This window comes from Gymnodraco acuticeps, unplaced genomic scaffold (genome assembly GCF_902827175.1).
Source record: "Gymnodraco acuticeps unplaced genomic scaffold, fGymAcu1.1, whole genome shotgun sequence".
Taxonomy (NCBI): Eukaryota; Metazoa; Chordata; class Actinopteri; order Perciformes; family Bathydraconidae; genus Gymnodraco; species Gymnodraco acuticeps.
The window spans coordinates 85086-107154 of NW_022990436.1; the positions used below are offsets into that span (position 1 = coordinate 85086).

Sequence of the window (22069 nt, forward strand, 5' to 3'; positions counted from 1 at the left end):
CTTACAGCAGTGACTCTGCTGTACATTTCATGAGAAGTCAAATGTGGATGAAATGGACAGGTTTCAAGCTTCTTTCCAGGGTTACATAGTGCTGTGAAGCAGTCTGTCCTCATGGCCGAATTTGGATGCTGAAAGGCGGACTGCCAAACCTCCATGTCGACCCCCATCAGCTGTGGGCAGCCTGTCAGGCTGTCTCCCCCTCTCCAGCGATCCTCCGGGGCTGGATGTATCAGGGCCGAATTTGGGTGCTGAAAAACCCATTTTTAGCACTCTTTTCCCCGCAGAAACTAGTTTAAATCACCGTTAAACACTTATTTGCAATGTTTATTTCATGGACACCACTCTATGTATTAATGTCCGTGATATGGACATATACACGTGTACACGCCACGGCCAATGATGTCCGCTCAGTGGACATTACGCCCTCTGGTCTCCGGTTCTTTTTCCACGTGGAAGGTCCCTGCACTGGCTATCCATGAAGCACCCCAGATTATTTTTATTTTGCTCCGGGGCGGAACTGCATGTCTGTACATTTGTCTGACCGCGACTGGTAGTTAATGTCCCTACGGGGTACGCGTATATCCCTAAGGTATGTAAGGAACATGTCTGTCTTATGGACATAGTTAACATGGGACTTTTCCTTAAAATGTACTGAAGTCCGCACAATGTAAATGTGATGTCAACTACCAATGCAAATTCCCTGCCAAGGGCAAGACAAATGTTACCAACTATGCCTACACACATGCAACCCTTGGGGGTTCTATTTTTTTGTTATTCAGTGTTACCAGGGGCACGAACTTCTGACCGGTGTTCCCTCTTGGTTTAGTCCGTGGGGGAGTGCTTAAGTGTGGGTACACAGGTTCACCTGGTGCACAAGGTTATGGAGGTGGGGGTCTTGCTGGTGCTCAAGTGCCCATATACATCACCCCATATTCCCATGACTGGTACCCGCCTTAAGAGACACTATTTCGGGCTACACTTTATCCATGTTGACCCCTGGTTCTTCCCCTTGTTACCCTGATTGTATGTTGGTGGCCGTGGAATAATGCAATGTGGAGTTCCAATGCAAATCGGCTAATGTCCAGTCGCTGGCAGGACATCTTCCCATGACTGGTACCCGCCTTAAGAGACACTATTTCGGGCTACACTTTATCCATGTTGACCCCTGGTTCTTCCCCTTGTTACCCTGATTGTATGTTGGTGGCCGTGGAATAATGCAATGTGGAGTTCCAATGCAAATCGGCTAATGTCCAGTCGCTGGCAGGACATCTTCCCATGACTGGTACCCGCCTTAAGAGACACTATTTCGGGCTACACTTTATCCATGTTGACCCCTGGTTCTTCCCCTTGTTACCCTGATTGTATGTTGGTGGCCGTGGAATAATGCAATGTGGAGTTCCAATGCAAATTGGCTAATGTCCAGTCGCTGGCAGGACATCTTCCCATGACTGGTACCCGCCTTAAGAGACACTATTTCGGGCTACACTTTATCCATGTTATGTGGATGAAATGGACCCAATTCCCGGAGGTTCTGGGCCGAATTTGGGAGCTCATCGGCGGCCTGTCATGCACCCCCAGCCGTGGAAAGCAAAAAAAAGTAAATAAAACGGTCAATTACATGTTAAAATAATCAACAATGAAGTTCCTGTCCATTTCATGTACATTTCCTCGTGTCCATTTCATGTACATTTCCTCGTGTCCATTTCATGTACATTTCCTCGTGTCCATTTCATGTACATTTCCTCGTGTTCAATTCATGTACATTTGATGGGGGAGTCACATGTGGATGAAATGGACCCAATTCCCGGAGGTTCCGGGCCGAATTTGGGAGCTCATATGCGGCCTGCCGTGCACCCCCACCCGTGGAAAGCAAAAAAAAGTAAATAAAACGGTCAATTATATCTTAAATTCATCAAAAACGTAGTTTTTAAAAATTCTCGAAAAACGGCTAAGTGCCAACGGGTGAGGGGCTCAAGTATTCGGCGCTTCCGGCGGAAGCCCCGGAGACATTTCCACTGACCCGTTGCACTTTTCAACGTAGAGGGGAAAACTGACCCCCCCTCCTCCGTTAACAATTTTCATTCATCTTTTCCAAGCTACCTTCTGCACGAAATCGGAAACCCGGTTTTTGAGAGCACTTAGAAAAAAACGGCCTATTTCTCATGATGGGGAAATCATGGAGGAATGCGTCCGATGAGTGAGCACTTTGGATCGGATACAATTGTTGCCCGGAGGACCCCCAATCACGGTTCTTACAAAACTTTAAGTTTTCGAACTGGCCTCTGGAGGAATTCAAGGGGAGTTACCACGGAATAACGAGGCACTATTTCCGGACACATTTTATCCATTTTCACCCCTTTTCTGCGGTTCTTCCAAAAGTTAACTTTAACTTTTTCTGACTCTGGAGGAATGTAGGGTGAGTTGTCAGGGGACTCTATCCGCCTTAGGAGGCACTATTTCACCCAGTTTTGGCTCCCGCCTTGCCTGGATGATAGGACCGATAGATGACAGGGATCTCTGCCCGCCTAACGAGTGCCTAAATGGAACACCTTTCGCACGATGATGCAAAGGGAAAACTCAATGTTTTCAAAATAAACCGGAGAGATTTGACATGGGGTCTTTCTAGTTCGCTGAGTGCAACTTTCTTCTTTTCACCTGTCCTTCTTTGTCGCCCCCGGTTCGATACATTATACTGGTGACACTTCCCGGTACCGAAATGCTCAGGCATACAAAAAAGATGGCGATCGGTTGTCCTATCTGTAATAGTCCCTTCCGCGCCCTGAGCAAGCACCTGCAGAGGAACCATAGTGTGCGTAATTTAGTTGAAAGAAGAATTCTGCTGTTGTTGGCGAAAGGACGGATAAACATTAGGCTCCATCCCTGCATCATTGCAGGATGCGAGTACATCGGGACAAGGCTGGACCGCCACTTGTACAGAGGCCATGTTGAGCTGTCCCGGCAGGAAATACATGTGGTTTTAACTAAACTAAAAAAGAAAGTGGCCACGAATGAGCTTCATGAACTCAGATTGACAAACCCCACAGTAGCAATGATTACCTCTTGGGATGTGGACACTGTGGGTGATGATGTCCTGTCACAACCTCCACCCTTGTCCCCAGTGATTGAATGTGACAACCCGGACTGTAAGGAACGGAGGATGTATGCAAACAGAATGAGGGCTCAGGTGGACATATATGCTGCTGAGGTGAAATCCCTGCGCTGCATGCTGCAGCAGAGGATAAATCGTAGCCGACAGAGGATGAACCAGAGGGCCGATGACATGCTTGGGTTCGATGAAGATGATGGGGTGAACCAAGAGCGGGTGTTTCTAAGGAAACGATCCCGAACAAAGTCAACACCAAATAGGCTGTCCAAGTCCAAAGGTCCCTCCTGCAGGAAGTCCCCCATTGCCTCTCACACACCTGTATCCAGCTCCATAGATACCGATGCCTCGTCATCCTCCCCTCCCATACATTCCCCCTGGTTCAGCGGCAGGGGCCGGGGGAATCGAATGCGGGACATTACATTCCCACGCATCATGGAGAAGTATCTGCAAGGCTACCGGGACCATTATGAGGGCATCGATCCAACAGTGAGGCTCCAAGAAAACGCAGTCTCCAAAATAAGCAGAGTCAAATCATTCCTAAGCTTCATGTCACACGGTTTCAATCGCCTGTCTGACTGGCTCTTTTTGAGGGATCTGAAGAGGATACGTGGGTGGTCCCGGAGCCTGATAAAGTCAAGCCTACAGGTCACGACATCTGACTTCTATATCAAAAATATATCGCACTTTCTCAAGTACATGGAGGAAACGCCATGCAAGGGGAGCAGGCTCAACCAAAATGACATGATTTTAATCACACGGGAAGTTGCTGCCATCCTGAAGTCCATGAGAAAGAAGGTGGTTATCCACCAGATGCAGGTGAAGCGGGACAAGATGGAAGGTCTGCCAAGCCATAAAGACATCATGGCATGTTTGACTGCGGCCAAAACTCGCATCCCTCAGCTCCTGGACGTGATGACCAGTAATCCGACTAACGCAACCCGGACCCTGCTCTATGGGTACATGACCCTCAATTGGAGCTGCATTTATGGGCACCGTCCGGGGGTCTACTCTAACATGACCAACGCGGAGGTCCGAAAGGCGGAGACAACTGGCACTGCCTTTGGCTTCCTCATCCACGTGAGTGAGCTATTCAAAAATGTGTTTATTCTGGCAGTGATACACATGTTGTGGATGATTGACGCTCTCTAACTCTGTCATAACAGGTAAGCAACCACAAGACGGCCAACGTGTTCGGGGAAGCGCAGCTGTACCTCACCATAGAAGAATTTGGATGGATGAAGAGGTGGCTGGAAATCAAGGGGACGCTGACCGGCACCAACAACCGCTACTTCCTCTGCACAGCGGGGAAGAACCCATCGAGGAACCTTGCCTCCCTCCTGAGGTTGGCATGGACTGATGTGGGACTAAAAGGTCCCATTAACTTCACCGACCTCCGCACAGTCCACGCCGATAATGCGAAGAGGTTTCAGGACATAGGCAACCGCCAAAGAGTGAGTGATTTCATGTGTCACAACACTGCAACTGCAGACACATTTTATGCCAAGAATCCTTCTTTGAAGGATGCTGCGGACATACGTATGCTCTTCACAGAGTCACTGCAAGCAGCGGCCGCAGCAGCATCAGGGGGGAGTGAAGACAATTTGGGGTACATTGACATCCACAGTGACCGTGATAGCTCTGGAGAGGAGCATAGCCCCACTCCCTACCAAGACTCCCCCGATACCGAGACGTCAGATGAAGACTTCAACGCTTGGAGAGCGGCGAAGAGGGAACAGTCAATGGCCGAACACAGTCCCTCAGACACGGGTGAAGAGAGGGTGCCAGCCTCTGCACCAACTTCACCCGATACGGACAATGTTGCCAGTGACCAACTTGTAAATATGCAATGTTTTGTTGTACTCAGTCCCCTTTTGCTGGATGAGTGAATAATGTTATATAATGTTATAAAGTGTCAATGTATATATTTCTGTAAATAAAGTTTGTTAAAATTACTTAATTTAACCTCTTTTTTATAACCCAATATGGGTGTTTCCCCTTTAAGATGCCCAGGGGCACGAGGTTCTGGTGGTGTACATGAAGGGGTTTAGTCCGCGTGAGGAGTGCCCAAGTGTGGGAGGATGTGTAAGGCAGAGGAGGGTAAAAAAAAAGTTAAAGTGTGAACCTCCAGCAGGGCAGGTGGTGCTGCGGTGAATAAGGCCGAATATGGATGCCGATGTGCGGACTGTAAAGCACCGCAAAATACACCACCTTTAAGTGTTACCAGGGCCATGAGAACATCCTCCACAGGAGGGTGGGTGGTGCTGCTGTGAATAAGGCCGACTATGGATGCCGATGTGCGGACTGTAAAGCACCGCAAAATACACCCCCTTATAGGTTACCAGGGCCATGAGAACATCCGGTACAGGAGGGTGGGTGCTGCTGTGAATAAGGCCGACTATGGATGCCGATGTGCGGACTGTAAAGCACCGCAAAATACATCCCCTTATAGGTTACCAGGGCCATGAGAACATCCGGTACAGGAGGGTGGGTGCTGCTGTGAATAAGGCCGACTATGGATGCCGATGTGCGGACTGTAAAGTACCGCAAAATACACCCCCTTATAGGTTACCAGGGCCATGAGAACATCCGGTACAGGAGGGTGGGTGCTGCTGTGAATAAGGCCGACTATGGATGCCGATGTGCGGACTGTAAAGCACCGCAAAATACACCCCCTTATAGGTTACCAGGGCCATGAGAACATCCTCCATAGGAGGGTGGGTGCTGCTGTGAATAAGGTCGACTATGGATGCCGATGTGCGGATGGTAAAGCACCGCAAAATACACCCCCTTATAGGTTACCAGGGGCACAAGTTTCTTGAGGGTGTAATCATCTGGGTTTAGTCCATGGGGGAGTGCTTAAGTTCGGGGGCCCGGGGTCCCAAGGTGCGCGAGGTTATGGAAGTACGCATGTCAGGGAGATATGCTGGAGGTCTGTAGTCCGTGTTTTGGGGCTCTGTGAGCGGCCACATAGAGGTGGTTTTCCCGGTGTATGTCATGGAAGTCTGACATAGCCTGTGTCCTGTGAAATAGCCTGTTTGCCCATGTCAAATCTTATTAGGAGGCACTATTTGGGATACATTTTATCCATTTTAAGCCCTTTTTCTGGTTCTTCCAACACTTATACTTATTTAGCCTGTGGAGGAATGCAAGGGTAGTTATCAGGGGAGTCTACCCGCCTTAGGAGGCACTATTTTGGGATACATTTGATCCATTTTAAGCCCTTTCTCTGGTTCTTCCAACACTTATACTTATTTAGCCTGTGGAGGAATGCAAGGGTAGTTATCAGGGGAGTCTACCCGCCTTAGGAGGCACTATTTTGGGATACATTTTATCCATTTTATCCATTCTGTACATTTGTCTGACCGCGACTGGTAGTTAATGTTGCTACGGGGGACGCGTATATCCCTAAGGTATGTTAGTGAACATGTTATCAATGAGGTTTCAGTAGAGCTAGTTAACCTGGCATCAGTGATGAGGGCCCCACTATGACGTTAGTGATCATGTTATCAATGAGGTTTCAGTAGTGCTAGTTAACCTGGCATCAGTGATGAGGGCCCCACTATGATGTTAGTGATCATGTTATCAATGAGGTTTCAGTAGAGCTAGTTAACCTGGCATCAGTGATGAGGGCCCCACTATGACGTTAGTGAACATGTAATCAATGAGGTTTCAGTAGTGCTAGTTAACCTGGCATCAGTGATGAGGGCCCCACTATGACGTTAGTGATCATTTTATCAATGAGGTTTCAGTAGTGCTAGTTAACCTGACATCAGTGATGAGGGCCCCACTATGATGTTAGTGATCATGTTATCAATGAGGTTTCAGTAGTGCTAGTTAACCTGGCATCAGTGATGAGGGCCCCTCTATGATGTTAGTGATCATGTTATCAATGAGGTTTCAGTAGAGCTAGTTAACCTGGCATCAGTGATGAGGGCCCCACTATGACGTTAGTGATCATGTTATCAATGAGGTTTCAGTAGAGCTAGTTAACCTATAGCATCAGTGATGAGGGCCCCACTATGACGTTAGTGATCATGTTATCAATGAGGTTTCAGTAGTGCTAATTAACCTGGCATCAGTGATGAGGGCCCCACTATGACGTTAGTGAACATGTTATCAATGAGGTTTCAGTAGTGCTAGTTAACCTGGCATCAGTGATGAGGGCCCCACTATGACGTTAGTGATCATGTTATCAATGAGGTTTCAGTAGTGCTAGTTAACCTGGCCTCAGTGATGAGGGCCCCACTATGACGTTAGTGATCATGTTATCAATGAGGTTTCAGTAGAGCTAGTTAACCTGGCATCAGTGATGAGGGCCCCACTATGATGTTAGTGATCATGTTATCAATGAGGTTTCAGTAGAGCTAGTTAACCTGGCATCAGTGATGAGGGCCCCACTATGACGTTAGTGAACATGTTATGAATGAGGTTTCAGTAGTGCTAGTTAACCTGGCATCAGTGATGAGGGCCCCACTATGACGTTAGTGATCATGTTATCAATGAGGTTTCAGTAGTGCTAGTTAACCTGGCATCAGTGATGAGGGCCCCACTATGACGTTAGTGAACATGTTATGAATGAGGTTTCAGTAGTGCTAGTTAACCTGGCATCAGTGATGAGGTTCCCACTATGACGTTAGTGATCATGTTATCAATGAGGTTTCAGTAGTGCTAGTTAACCTGGCATCAGTGATGAGGGCCCCACTATGACGTTAGTGATCATGTTATCAATGAGGTTTCAGTAGTGCTAGTTAACCTGGCATCAGTGATGAGGGCCCCACTATGACGTTAGTGAACATGTTATCAATGAGGTTTCAGTAGTGCTAGTTAACCTGGCATCAGTGATGAGGGCCCCTTTATGACGTTAGTGATCATGTTATCAATGAGGTTTCAGTAGAGCTAGTTAACCTGGCATCAGTGATGAGGGCCCCACTATGACGTTAGTGATCATGTTATCAATGAGGTTTCAGTAGTGCTAGTTAACCTGGCATCAGTGATGAGGGCCCCACTATGACGTTAGTGATCATGTTATCAATGAGGTTTCAGTAGTGCTAGTTAACCTGGCATCAGTGATGAGGGCCCCACTATGACGTTATTGATCATGTTATCAATGAGGTTTCAGTAGAGCTAGTTAACCTGACATCAGTGATGAGGGCCCCTCTATGACGTTAGTGATCATGTTATCACTGAGGTTTCAGTAGTGCTAGTTAACCTGGCATCAGTGATGAGGGCCCCACTATGATGTTAGTGATCATGTTATCAATGAGGTTTCAGTAGAGCTAGTTAACCTGGCATCAGTGATGAGGGCCCCACTATGACGTTAGTGATCATGTTATCAATGAGGTTTCAGTAGAGCTAGTTAACCTGGCATCAGTGATGAGGGCCCCACTATGACGTTAGTGATCATGTTATCAATGAGGTTTCAGTAGAGCTAGTTAACCTGGCATCAGTGATGAGGGCCCCACTATGATGTTAGTGATCATGTTATCAATGAGGTTTCAGTAGTGCTAGTTAACCTGGCATCAGTGATGAGGGCCCCACTATGACGTTAGTGAACATGTTATCAATGAGGTTTCAGTAGAGCTAGTTAACCTGGCATCAGTGATGAGGGCCCCACTATGATGTTAGTGATCATGTTATCAATGAGGTTTCAGTAGTGCTAGTTAACCTGGCATCAGTGATGAGGGCCCCACTATGACGTTAGTGAACATGTTATCAATGAGGTTTCAGTAGAGCTAGTTAACCTGGCATCAGTGATGAGGGCCCCACTATGACGTTAGTGATCATGTTATCAATGAGGTTTCAGTAGAGCTAGTTAACCTGGCATCAGTGATGAGGGCCCCACTATGATGTTAGTGATCATGTTATCAATGAGGTTTCAGTAGTGCTAGTTAACCTGGCATCAGTGATGAGGGCCCCACTATGACGTTAGTGATCATGTTATCAATGAGGTTTCAGTAGAGCTAGTTAACCTGGCATCAGTGATGAGGGCCCCACTATGATGTTAGTGAACATGTTATCAATGAGGTTTCAGTAGTGCTAGTTAACCTGGCATCAGTGATGAGGGGCCCCACTATGACGTTAGTGATCATGTTATCAATGAGGTTTCAGTAGTGCTAGTTAACCTGGCATCAGTGATGAGGGCCCCACTATGACGTTAGTGAACATGTTATCAATCAGGTTTCAGTAGAGCTAGTTAACCTGGCATCAGTGATGAGGGCCCCACTATGACGTTAGTGATCATGTTATCAATGAGGTTTCAGTAGAGCTAGTTAACCTGGCCTCAGTGATGAGGGCCCCACTATGACGTTAGTGATCATGTTATCAATGAGGTTTCAGTAGTGCTAGTTAACCTGGCATCAGTGATGAGGGCCCCACTATGACGTTAGTGAACATGTTATGAATAAGGTTTCAGTAGTGCTAGTTAACCTGACATCAGTGATGAGGGCCCCACTATGACGTTAGTGATCATGTTATCAATGAGGTTTCAGTAGTGCTAGTTAACCTGGCATCAGTGATGAGGGCCCCACTATGACGTTAGTGAACATGTTATGAATAAGGTTTCAGTAGTGCTAGTTAACCTGGCATCAGTGATGAGGGCCCCACTATGACGTTAGTGATCATGTTATCAATGAGGTTTCAGTAGTGCTAGTTAGCCTGGCATCAGTGATGAGGGCCCCTCTATGACGTTAGTGATCATGTTATCAATGAGGTTTCAGTAGTGCTAGTTAACCTGGCATCAGTGATGAGGGCCCCACTATGACGTTAGTGAACATGTTATGAATAAGGTTTCAGTAGTGCTAGTTAACCTGGCATCAGTGATGAGGGCCCCACTATGACGTTAGTGAACATGTTATGAATAAGGTTTCAGTAGTGCTAGTTAACCTGGCATCAGTGATGAGGGCCCCACTATGACGTTAGTGATCATGTTATCAATGAGGTTTCAGTAGTGCTAGTTAGCCTGGCATCAGTGATGAGGGCCCCCTCTATGACGTTAGTGAACATGTTATGAATAAGGTTTCAGTAGTGCTAGTTAACCTGGCATCAGTGATGAGGGGCCCCACTATGACGTTAGTGATCATGTTATCAATGAGGTTTCAGTAGAGCTAGTTAACCTGGCATCAGTGATGAGGGCCCCACTATGATGTTAGTGATCATGTTATCAATGAGGTTTCAGTAGTGCTAGTTAACCTGGCATCAGTGATGAGGGCCCCACTATGATGTTAGTGATCATGTTATCAATGAGGTTTCAGTAGTGCTAGTTAACCTGGCATCAGTGATGAGGGCCCCTTTATGACGTTAGTGATCATGTTATCAATGAGGTTTCAGTAGAGCTAGTTAACCTGGCATCAGTGATGAGGGCCCCACTATGACGTTAGTGATCATGTTATCAATGAGGTTTCAGTAGAGCTAGTTAACCTGGCATCAGTGATGAGGGCCCCACTATGACGTTAGTGATCATGTTATCAATGAGGTTTCAGTAGTGCTAGTTAACCTGGCATCAGTGATGAGGGCCCCTCTATGATGTTAGTGATCATGTTATCAATGAGGTTTCAGTAGTGCTAGTTAACCTGGCATCAGTGATGAGGGCCCCACTATGACGTTAGTGAACATGTTATCAATCAGGTTTCAGTAGAGCTAGTTAACCTGGCATCAGTGATGAGGGCCCCACTATGACGTTAGTGATCATGTTATCAATGAGGTTTCAGTAGAGCTAGTTAACCTGGCCTCAGTGATGAGGGCCCCACTATGACGTTAGTGATCATGTTATCAATGAGGTTTCAGTAGTGCTAGTTAACCTGGCATCAGTGATGAGGGCCCCACTATGACGTTAGTGATCATGTTATCAATGAGGTTTCAGTAGTGCTAGTTAACCTGGCATCAGTGATGAGGGCCCCACTATGATGTTAGTGATCATGTTATCAATGAGGTTTCAGTAGAGCTAGTTAACCTGGCATCAGTGATGAGGGCCCCACTATGACGTTAGTGATCATGTTATCAATGAGGTTTCAGTAGAGCTAGTTAACCTGGCATCAGTGATGAGGGCCCCACTATGACGTTAGTGATCATGTTATCAATCAATCAATCAATCAATCAATCAATCAATGTTTATTTATATAGCCCAATATCATAAATGTTACATTTGTCTCAGTGGACTTTACAGTTTGTACAACAAATCAGTATGACAATATGAAACCCTCTGTCCTTAGACCCTCACATCGTACAAGGAAAAACTTCCAAAGAAAACCCACAGTTTAAAGGGAAAAATGGGAGAAACCTCAGGGAGAGCAACAGAGGAGGGATCCCTCTCCCAGGACGGACAGACGTGCAATAGATGCCGTGTGTAAATTGAAAAGATAATACATTTGCAACATAGGTAGTCCAAATGTTTGGAAATGCATGTGTGTATAATAGGAAAATGAATCCACAAGGATATCCATCAAGGACCTATGATCCAGGACCACAGCCACGACTCAAGATCCAGGGCTCGCGATCCAGGACAGAGGAGCGCAGGATCATCCATGACTCCGGATCCCGGCGTATATAGACACCAAAAAGAAAGACATTTGGGGAAGCTGGGTTAATCGGAACATGAGAGTACACAGGTATAGACAGAGAGAAGGAAGAAGTAAGATGTCCCCCGACAAACTAAGCCTATATCAGCAAAACTAGGGGCTGGATCTAATCAGCCCTAACTATAAGCTTGATCAAAAAGGAAGGTCTTAAGCGCACTCTTAAAAACGGATAGGGTGTCTGCCGCCCGAACACAAACTGGAAGCTGATTCCACAAATGTGGAGCTTGATAAGAAAAGGCTCTGGCTCCCATTGTACTTTTAGAGACTCTAGGAACAACCAACAACCCTGCATTCTTGGAACGCAATGCCCTAGTAGGACAGTAGGGTATAATGAGTTCTTTGAGGTAAGATGGCGCCTGCCCATTAAGGGCTTTGTAGGCGAGAAGAAGAATTTTAAATTCTATCCTGTGTTCTATAGGGAGCCAGTGTAAGGCAGCCAGAACAGGAGTAATGTGGTCCCTTTTCCTAACTCTGGTTAGTACACGAGCTGCAGCATTTTGAATCAGCTGAAGCGACTTGACTGACTTCTTGGTACACCCTGATAATAAAGAGTTACAATAATCCAGCCTTGAAGTAACAAATGCATGGACTAGTTTCTCTGCATCGTTTTGAGGCAAGATATGCCTGATTTTTGCAATGTTACGTAGATGGAAGTAGGCGGTCCTTGAAATTGATTTTATGTGGGCGTTAAAGGATAAATCCTGATCAAATATAACACCAAGATTCCTTACAGTCTCACTGGAGGCCAAATTAATGCCATCCATAGTTAGTATATCCTTAGATAATTTTTTTCGTAGATTCTTCGGGCCAAGTACAATAACTTCAGTTTTGGTCGTGTTTAACATCAAAAAGTTTAAGGTCATCCACGTTTTTAAGTCCTTGAGGCAGTCTTGAATTTTATTTAAATGATTAATTTCATCAGGCTTGATTGATAAATATAGTTGAGTATCATCCGCATAACAATGAAAGTTTACAGAATGATTCCTTATAATATTGCCTAACGGAAGCATATATAATGTGAACAAAATAGGTCCGAGCACTGAGCCCTGTGGCACTCCATGGCTAACTTTGGTTTGCGTGGAAGATTCATCATTGACACGTACAAACTGAGAGCGTTCAGATAGATAGGACCTAAACCAGCCTAAAGCAGTTCCCTGTATGCCAATTAAGTGCTCTAGTCTTTGCAATAAGATATCATGGTCGATAGTATCAAATGCAGCACTGAGATCGAGCAAAACAAGAATAGAGACAAGTCCCTTGTCTGAGGCTATTAGAATGTCATTTGTGACTTTAACCAGAGCTGTCTCTGTGCTATGATGTGTTCTAAAGCCAGACTGAAAATCTTCAAATAAATCATTGTTTTTTAAGTAATCACACAACTGTTTTGCGACCGCTTTCTCAAGAATTTTTGAGAGGAACGGAAGATTGGAAATAGGTCTATAATTGGCTAAAACCTCTGGATCGAGGTTGTGCTTTTTAAGAAGCGGTTTTATCACTGCTACTTTGAATGATTGTGGAACATAGCCTGATAATAAAGACATATTCATAATATTTAATAAAGAAGTGCTAATTAATGGAAAAACTTCCTTCAACAGCTTAGTTGGAATTGGGTCCAACATACACGCCGACGGTCTAGAAGAGAGAACCATTGAATTGAATTGTTCAAGGTTTATGGCTGAAAAGTATTCTAGTTTACTATCTAGTGCAGGGGTGGCCAACCAGTCAGAGGTTAAGAGCCACATTTGTTTCTATGTTACTGCAAAGAGCCACATCAAACACACAGTCACTGATACCGCTTGTTTCAGTTTTTTGTTTTCTGGAGACAAGATTTCAACCACGTCACTGATGCATTTTTGTGGCATTGGGATATATTTTTTTTAAATCCTCTGGAGCAGATAGAGGAGCTTATTGTTATTGATTAATGCATCAGTGTTTCTTAGGGTCAAAAACACTAAACTCACAACTTAAAATGAAAGCTTTTAGTTTATTTAATAAAAGAGCACATGTTCAATGTGAAAAGTGACAGTAGTTATAGATTATTTGCAATTTGGTGCTATATATATATTTAAAAAAAAAAATGACATATATTTTTTGGGCGAGGGGCTCCGTTGGTGGGGCGCAGCGCCCCTCCAAGACAATGGTAGGCGAAACACTGGATAGTGTTTAATCAACGATAGGTTTCCCCCCCCCCTCAAAGGTGATGATTCACTGCATCGCAGGTATTATTGTGATTGGCTCTTGGGCCACATCAAAATTACCTGACACCACACATACGTGGGGAGATGGGGGAGAGCCGGGACGAAAGTAACACGGGACGAAAATAACGGAGCGATTTTATCCGAGCCCAAACAACTTTGACCGGCCAAATTACGTCAGAATTATCAACATTCAATACTTAACAGACCTACTAAATATCAGGTTTAACTGTCAGGAGTAGTGTTGTCACGATACCAACATTTTGGTTTCGATACCAAGTCAAGAATTGCGATTCCGATTCTTTTCGATACTTTTCTTAAAAAAGGGAAACAGTCTTAAATGTAATTATTAGGGCCGGGGCTCGATTAAAAAAATTAATCGAATTAATTAGAGGCTTTGTAATTAATTAATCGAAATTAATCGCATTTTTAATCACATATACATATTTGACCTGAGAACAGTGAGAAGCAATTTTTTTCACATGGATTTTAGTATACCATTAGGCGCATTCACACCGCAGTACTTTTCCCACAAAGGTTCATGAGAATTTAGTTCATGAGAACTCTTTGAACCTGGGGGTGGATTAGGCAAATGAAGCCGCTGACGTCACTTCTTCTTCTTCTGCTTTGGGTTTACTGGCAGGCCGCAAACCACTTCACGGCGTATACTGCCGCCCAAAGTCCCCGGCCGGAAGTCCCCGGAGTTGGGGACTGGCTTCAGTAGAAGCTGCTGGGAGTCCCAGCAGCCTTCCGAGTAAATCGCCAGAACGCCGACACCTCCTCATCTCCCATGTTTTATTTGTGTTGCCATAAATTAGTCTCTCTGCGTTTCTGCGCTGTGCTAATGCTAATAATGCTAATGCGAGGATAATAAAATTCACAACACTTTTTGGGAGTTTTACGGGGCGTGGTTTGCAATCCGCCCAGCCAATCAGAAATATAGCTCTTTTCTCACAAGAGAGCCTTACGAAAGTCCCTGCTCTCTAGCAGCTCTCTGCTCTCTAGCAGGGACTTTCGTGGGGGTAAAAAGGTTCTCATGAACTAATTTTAGTACCGGCTCTTTTTGGTGTGAACGCGATAAAAGAGGCTAACGTCCACGCTAGCTTCCACGCTAGCTGCTATATGTTTTGCATTGAGGTGATACTTGAGGCTTGATGTGCTGCGGTGATATGCGAATTCCTTTTTGCATAATTTGCACACAACCGTGCTCTTATCAACGCTTCCATCTGTCCGTTTTTTAAAACAATATTTCCCACTGTTGTTCACTGTGGTTTGTTGTTGTCTGAAGTCATGAACGTTAGTTGGTGCTCCAGTATAATCGGTACGCCTGAAACTCATCCAGTAAGAAACGTTCCGCGGTGCAAAAATAAGTGCGATTAAAATGCGTTAATTTTTTTAACGCGTTAATTTTTGTGTAATTAATTAATCTTAATTAACGCGTTAAAGTCCCGGCCCTAGTAATTATTGTGCTTTATTTCACACCAGAACCATAACCATAACACAACCTTTTAAACAATGAGAACAATAAATAAAATAAATGACAAGAATTCGTATTAAATACAATTAATAAATGTCTTACAGACAGGCCTCATGGTGTCCGTAGGCTTGCCCTCACTGTCAGAGATATAGCTAAAATACATCAAAATGTCGCTTTTTCTGGCGTCTTTTTTGTCAACAAGCCGAGGCGCCAGCGGCAGTTGCACTCCCACTTGCAGCCATGCTTCTCGTTTTCTCACATGCTCTGGCAGCTAGCGCGTGCATGAGAGAGGGGAGGGACTTAGAGCGTGCTTGAGAGGGGCGGGACTGCAGGCACGGCTGCAGTGCAGGGATTGGACGCAGAGCGTTGAACACACGGCTCTTATTAAAACGGCGCTTTCTCACCGGAGTACTTTTCCCGTCATTCTTAAAGTACCGATAGGCCTACTAATGAAACGGAGGAATCGTAACGTTTTTAACGGCAGGGTATCGCGGTATACCTTTCAAGTATCGCGTACCACCGTGCAACACTAGTCAGGAGTCAGTGTCTCTCTCCAAACTCACACCATATACAATTCGAATGACTGAACTGAAGAGCCGCATGAAACTAGGCAAAGAGCCGCATGCGGCTCGAGAGCCGCGGGTTGGCCACCCCTGATCTAGTGTAATATTAGAACTTACGTTTCCGGGAGCTGTTGATAACACTATACTGGTCAAAGGCAAGAGGTCATTAATTTTGTTTCTAAGAGTAACAATTTTATCGTTAAAAAAGCACATAAAATCATTACTATTGAGTGCTATGGGAATAGAAGGCTCAATCGAGCTGTGGCTCTCTGTCAGCCTGGCTACAGTGCTGAAAAGAAATCTTGCATTATTCTTATTCTCATCTATTAATGAAGAGTAGTAGGCTGCTCTCGCTTTACGCAGTGCTTTCTAATATTCATTGAGAGTAATATGCCAAATTAAACGAGGTTTCAGTAGTGCTAGTTAACCTGGCATCAGTGATGAGGGCCCCACTATGACGTTAGTGATCATGTTATCAATGAGGTTTCAATAGAGCTAGTTAACCTGGCATCAGTGATGATGGCCCCACTATGACGTTAGTGATCATGTTATCAATGAGGTTTCAGTAGTGCTAGTTAACCTGGCATCAGTGATGAGGGCCCCACTATGACGTTAGTGAACATGTTATCAATGAGGTTTCAGTAGTGCTAGTTAACCTGGCATCAGTGATGAGGGCCCCACTATGATGTTAGTGATCATGTGATCAATGAGGTTTCAGTAGTGCTAGTTAACCTGGCATCAGTGATGAGGGCCCCACTATGACGTTAGTGATCATGTTATCAATGAGGTTTTCAGTAGTGCTAGTTACCTGGCATCAGTGATGAGGGCCCCCACTATGATGTTAGTGATCATGTTATCATGAGGTTTCAGTAGTGCTAGTTAACCTGGCATCAGTGATGAGGGCCCACTATGATGTTAGTGATCATGTTATCAATGAGGTTTCAGTAGTGCTAGTTAACCTGGGCATCAGTGATGAGGGCCCCACTATGACGTTAGTGATCATGTTATCAATGAGGTTTCAGTAGTGCTAGTTAACCTGGCATCAGTGATGAGGGCCCCACTATGACGTTAGTGATCATGTTATCAATGAGGTTTCAGTAGTGCTAGTTAACCTGGCATCAGTGATGAGGGCCCCACTATGACGTTAGTGATCATGTAATCGATGAGGTTTCAGTAGTGCTAGTTAACCTGGCATCAGTGATGAGGGCCCCACTATGACGTTAGTGATCATGTAATCAATGAGGTTTCAGTAGAGCTAGTTAACCTGGCATCAGTGATGAGGGCCCCTCTATGATGTTAGTGATCATGTTATCAATGAGGTTTCAGTAGTGCTAGTTAACCTGGCATCAGTGATGAGGGCCCCCACTATGACGTTAGTGATCATGTTATCAATGAGGTTTTCAGTAGTGCTAGTTAACTGGCATCAGTGATGAGGGCCCCACTATGACGTTAGTGATCATGTAATCAATGAGGTTTCAGTAGTGCTAGTTAACCTGGCATCAGTGATGAGGGCCCCACTATGACGTTAGTGATCATGTAATCAATGAGGTTTCAGTAGTGCTAGTTAACCTGGCATCAGTGATGAGGGCCCCACTATGACGTTAGTGATCATGTTATCAATGAGGTTTCAGTAGTGCTAGTTAACCTGGCATCAGTGATGAGGGCCCCTCTATGACGTTAGTGATCATGTATCAATGAGGTTTCAGTAGTGCTAGTTAACCTGGCATCAGTGATGAGGGCCCACTATGACGTTAGTGATCATGTTATCAATGAGGTTTCAGTAGTAGAGCTAGTTAACCTGGCATCAGTGATGAGGGCCCCTCTATGACGTTAGTGATCATGTTATCAATGAGGTTTCAGTAGAGTGCTAGTTAACCTGGCATCAGTGATGAGGGCCCCACTATGACTGTTATGTGATCATGTTATCAATGAGGTTCAGTAGTGCTAGTTAACCTGGCATCAGTGATGAGGGCCCCCACTATGACTGTTATTGAATCATGTTATCAATGAGGTTTCAGTAGAGCTAGTTAACCTGGCATCAGTGATGAGGGCCCCTCTATGACGTTAGTGATCATGTTATCAATGAGGTTTCAGTAGTGCTAGTTACCTGGTATCAGTGAGTGAGGGCCCCACTATGAAGTTAGTGATCATGTTATCAATGAGGTTTCAGTAGTGCTAGTTAACCTGGCATCAGTGATGAGGGCCCACTATGACGTTAGTGATCATGTTATCAATGAGGTTTCAGTAGAGCTAGTTAACCTGGCATCAGTGATTGAGGGCCCCACTATGACGTTAGTGATCATGTTATCAATGAGGTTTCAGTAGTGCTAGTTAACCGGGCATCAGTGATGAGGGCCCCACTATGATATTAGTGATCATGTTATCATGAGGTTTCAGTAGAGCTAGTTAACCTGGCATCAGTGATGAGGGGCCCCACTATGACGTTTAGGTGAATCATGTAATCAATGAGGTTTCAGTCGAGCTTTTAACCTGGCATCAGTGATGAGGGCCCCACTATGACGTTTCAGTGAACATGTTATCAATGATGTTTCAGTAGGGCTAGTTAACCTGGCATCAGTGATGAGCGGCCCACACTATGATGTTAGTGATCATGTATCAATGAGGTTTCAGTAGTGCTAGTTAACCTGGCATCAGTGATGAGGGCCCCACTATGACGTTAGTGAACATGTATCAATGAGGTTTCAGTAGAGCTAGTTAACCTGGCATCCAGTGATGAGGGCCCCACTATGACGTTAGTGATCATGTTATCAATGAGGTTTCAGTAGAGCTAGTTAACCTGATCAGTGATGAGGGCCCCCCACTATGATGTTAGTGATCATGTTATCAATGAGGTTCAGTGTGCTAGTTAACGGCATCAGTGATGAGGGCCCCCACTATGACGTTAGTGATCATGTTATCAATGAGGGGTTTCAGTTTAGAGCTAGTTAACCTGGCATCAGTGATGAGGGGCCCCCCACTATGATGTTAGTGATCATGTTATCAATGAGGTTTCAGTAGTGCTAGTTAACCTGTTACTCAGTGATGAGGGGCCCCCACTATGCGTTTAGTGAACATGTTATCAATCAGGTTTTCAGTAGAGCTAGTTAACCCTGGCATCAAGTTGATGAGGGCCCCACTATGACGTTAGTGATCATGTTATCAATGAGGTTTCAGTAGAGCTAGTTAACCTGGTCCTCAGTGATGAGGGCCCCCACTATGACGTTAGTGATCATGTTATCAATGAGGTTTCAGTAGTGCTAGTTAAACTGGCATCGTGATGAGGAGCCCTCTATGACGTTAGTGATCATGTTATCAATGAGGTTTCAGTAGAGCTAGTTAACCTGACATCAGTGATGAGGGCCCCCACTATGACGTTCTAGTGAACATGTTATCACTGAGAGTTTCAGTAGAGCTAGTTAACCTGGCATTCAGTGATAAGGGCCCACTATGACGTTAGTGATCATGTTATCAATTGAGGTTTCAGTAGTGCTAGTTAACCTGGGCATCAGTGATGAGGCCCCACTATGACGTTTAGTGAACATGTTATGAATAAGGCTTTCAGTAGTGCTAGTTAACCTGGCTATCAGTGATGAGGGCCCCACTATGACTGTTAGTGATCATGTTATCAATGAGGTTTCAGTAGTGCTAGTTAACCTGGCATCAGTGATGAGGGCCCCACTATGACGTTAGTGATCATGTTATCAATGAGGTTTCAGTAGTGCTAGTTAACCTGGCATCAGTGATGAGGGCCCCACTATGACGTTAGTGATCATGTTATCAATGAGGTTTCAGTAGAGCTAGTTAACCTGGCATCAGTGATGAGGGCCCCACTATGATGTTAGTGAACATGTTATCAATGAGGTTTCAGTAGTGCTAGTTAACCTGGCATCAGTGATGAGGGCCCCACTATGATGTTAGTGATCATGTTATCAATGAGGTTTCAGTAGTGCTAGTTAACCTGGCATCAGTGATGAGGGCCCACTATGACGTTAGTGATCATGTTATCAATGAGGTTTCAGTAGAGCTAGTTAACCTGGCATCAGTGATGAGGGCCCCACTATGATGTTAGTGATCATGTTATCAATGAGGTTTCAGTAGAGCTAGTTAACCTGGCATCAGTGATGAGGGCCCCACTATGACGTTAGTGATCATGTTATCAATGAGGTTTCAGAGCTAGTTAACCTGGCATCAGTGATGAGGGCCCCACTATGACGTTAGTGATCATGTTATCAATGAGGTTTCAGTAGAGCTAGTTAACCTGGCATCAGTGATGAGGGCCCCACTATGATGTTAGTGATCATGTTATCAATGAGGTTTCAGTAGTGCTAGTTAACCTGGCATCAGTGATGAGGGCCCCACTATGACGTTAGTGATCATGTTATCAATGAGGTTTCAGTAGAGCTAGTTAACCTGGCATCAGTGATGAGGGCCCCACTATGATGTTAGTGATCATTTATCAATGAGGTTTCAGTAGTGCTAGTTAACCTGGCATCAGTGATGAGGGCCCCACTATGACGTTAGTGACATGTTATCAATGAGGTTTCAGTAGAGCTAGTTAACCTGGCATCAGTGATGAGGGCCCCACTATGACGTTAGTGATCATGTTATCAATGAGGTTTCAGTAGAGCTAGTTAACCTGGCATCAGTGATGAGGGCCCCACTATGATGTTAGTGATCATGTTATCAATGAGGTTTCAGTAGAGCTAGTTAACCTGGCATCAGTGATGAGGCCCCTCTATGACGTTAGTGATCATGTTATCAATGAGGTTTCAGTAGAGCTAGTTAACCTGGCATCCGTGATGAGGGCCCCCCACTATGATGTTAGTGATCATGTTATCAAGAGGTTTCAGTAGTGCTAGTTAACCTGGCATCAGTGATGAGGGCCCCACTATGACGTTAGTGATCATGTTATCACTGAGGTTTTCAGTAGAGCTAGTTAACCTGGCATCAGTGATGAGGGCCCCACTATGATGTTAGTGATCATGTTATCAATGAGGGTTCAGTAGAGCTAGTTAACCTGGCATCAGTGATGAGGGCCCCACTATTGATGTTAGTGATCATGTTATCAATGAGGTTTCAGTAGTGCTAGTAACCTGGCATCAGTGATGAGGCCCCACTATGACGTTAGTGCTCATGTTATCAATGAGGTTTCAGTAGAGCTGTTAACCTGGCATCAGTGATGAGGGCCCCCACTATGATGTTAGTGATCATGTTATCAATGAGGTTTCAGGTAGAGCTAGTTAACCTGGCATCAGTGATGAGGGCCCCACTATGACGTTAGTGATAATGTTATCAATGAGGTTTCAGTAGAGCTAGTTAACCTGGCATCAGTGATGAGGGCCCCACTATGACGTTAGTGATCATGTTATCAATGAGGTTTCAGTAGTGCTAGTTAACCTGGCATCAGTGATGAGGAGCCCTCTATGACGTTAGTGATCATGTTATCAATGAGGTTTCAGTAGAGCTAGTTAACCTGACATCAGTGATGAGGGCCCCACTATGACGTTAGTGAACATGTTATCAATGAGGTTTCAGTAGAGCTAGTTAACCTGGCATCAGTGATAAGGGCCCCACTATGACGTTAGTGATCATGTTATCAATGAGGTTTCAGTAGTGCTAGTTAACCTGGCATCAGTGATGAGGGCCCCACTATGACGTTAGTGAACATGTTATGAATAAGGTTTCAGTAGTGCTAGTTAACCTGGCATCAGTGATGAGGGCCCCACTATGACGTTAGTGATCATGTTATCAATGAGGTTTCAGTAGTGCTAGTTAACCTGGCATCAGTGATGAGGGCCCCACCTATGACGTTAGTGATCATGTTATCAATGAGGTTTCAGTAGTGCTAGTTAACCTGGCATCAGTGATGAGGGCCCCCTCTATGACGTTAGTGATCATGTTATCAATGAGGTTTCAGTAGAGCTAGTTAACCTGGCATCAGTGATGAGGGCCCCACTATGATGTTAGTGATCATGTTATCAATGAGGTTTCAGTAGTGCTAGTTAACCTGGCATCAGTGATGAGGGCCCCACTATGATGTTAGTGATCATGTTATCAATGAGGTTTCAGTAGAGCTAGTTAACCTGGCATCAGTGATGAGGGCCCCTCTATGACGTTAGTGATCATGTTATCAATGAGGTTTCAGTAGAGCTAGT

The 22069-nt window shown here is 44.9% G+C and overlaps 1 protein-coding gene across 2 annotated transcripts; it reads left to right on the forward strand.

Annotated features, from left to right (window-relative positions):
* The first annotated feature begins 2456 nt into the window (after positions 1–2456).
* On the forward strand, positions 2457–5015 carry LOC117551982. Of its 2 annotated transcripts, XM_034225097.1 has the most exons (3): positions 2457–3751; positions 3923–4183; positions 4270–5015. In XM_034225097.1, exons 1-3 carry the CDS (start codon positions 2717–2719, stop codon positions 4990–4992), a joined length of 2019 nt encoding a protein of 672 aa, XP_034080988.1. In that variant the 5' UTR covers positions 2457–2716; the 3' UTR covers positions 4993–5015. The 2 variants fall into 2 exon arrangements, with proteins under 2 accessions (XP_034080988.1, XP_034080987.1); XM_034225096.1 differs by having other exon boundaries at positions 2457–4183.
* Positions 5016–22069: the final 17054 nt, after the last annotated feature.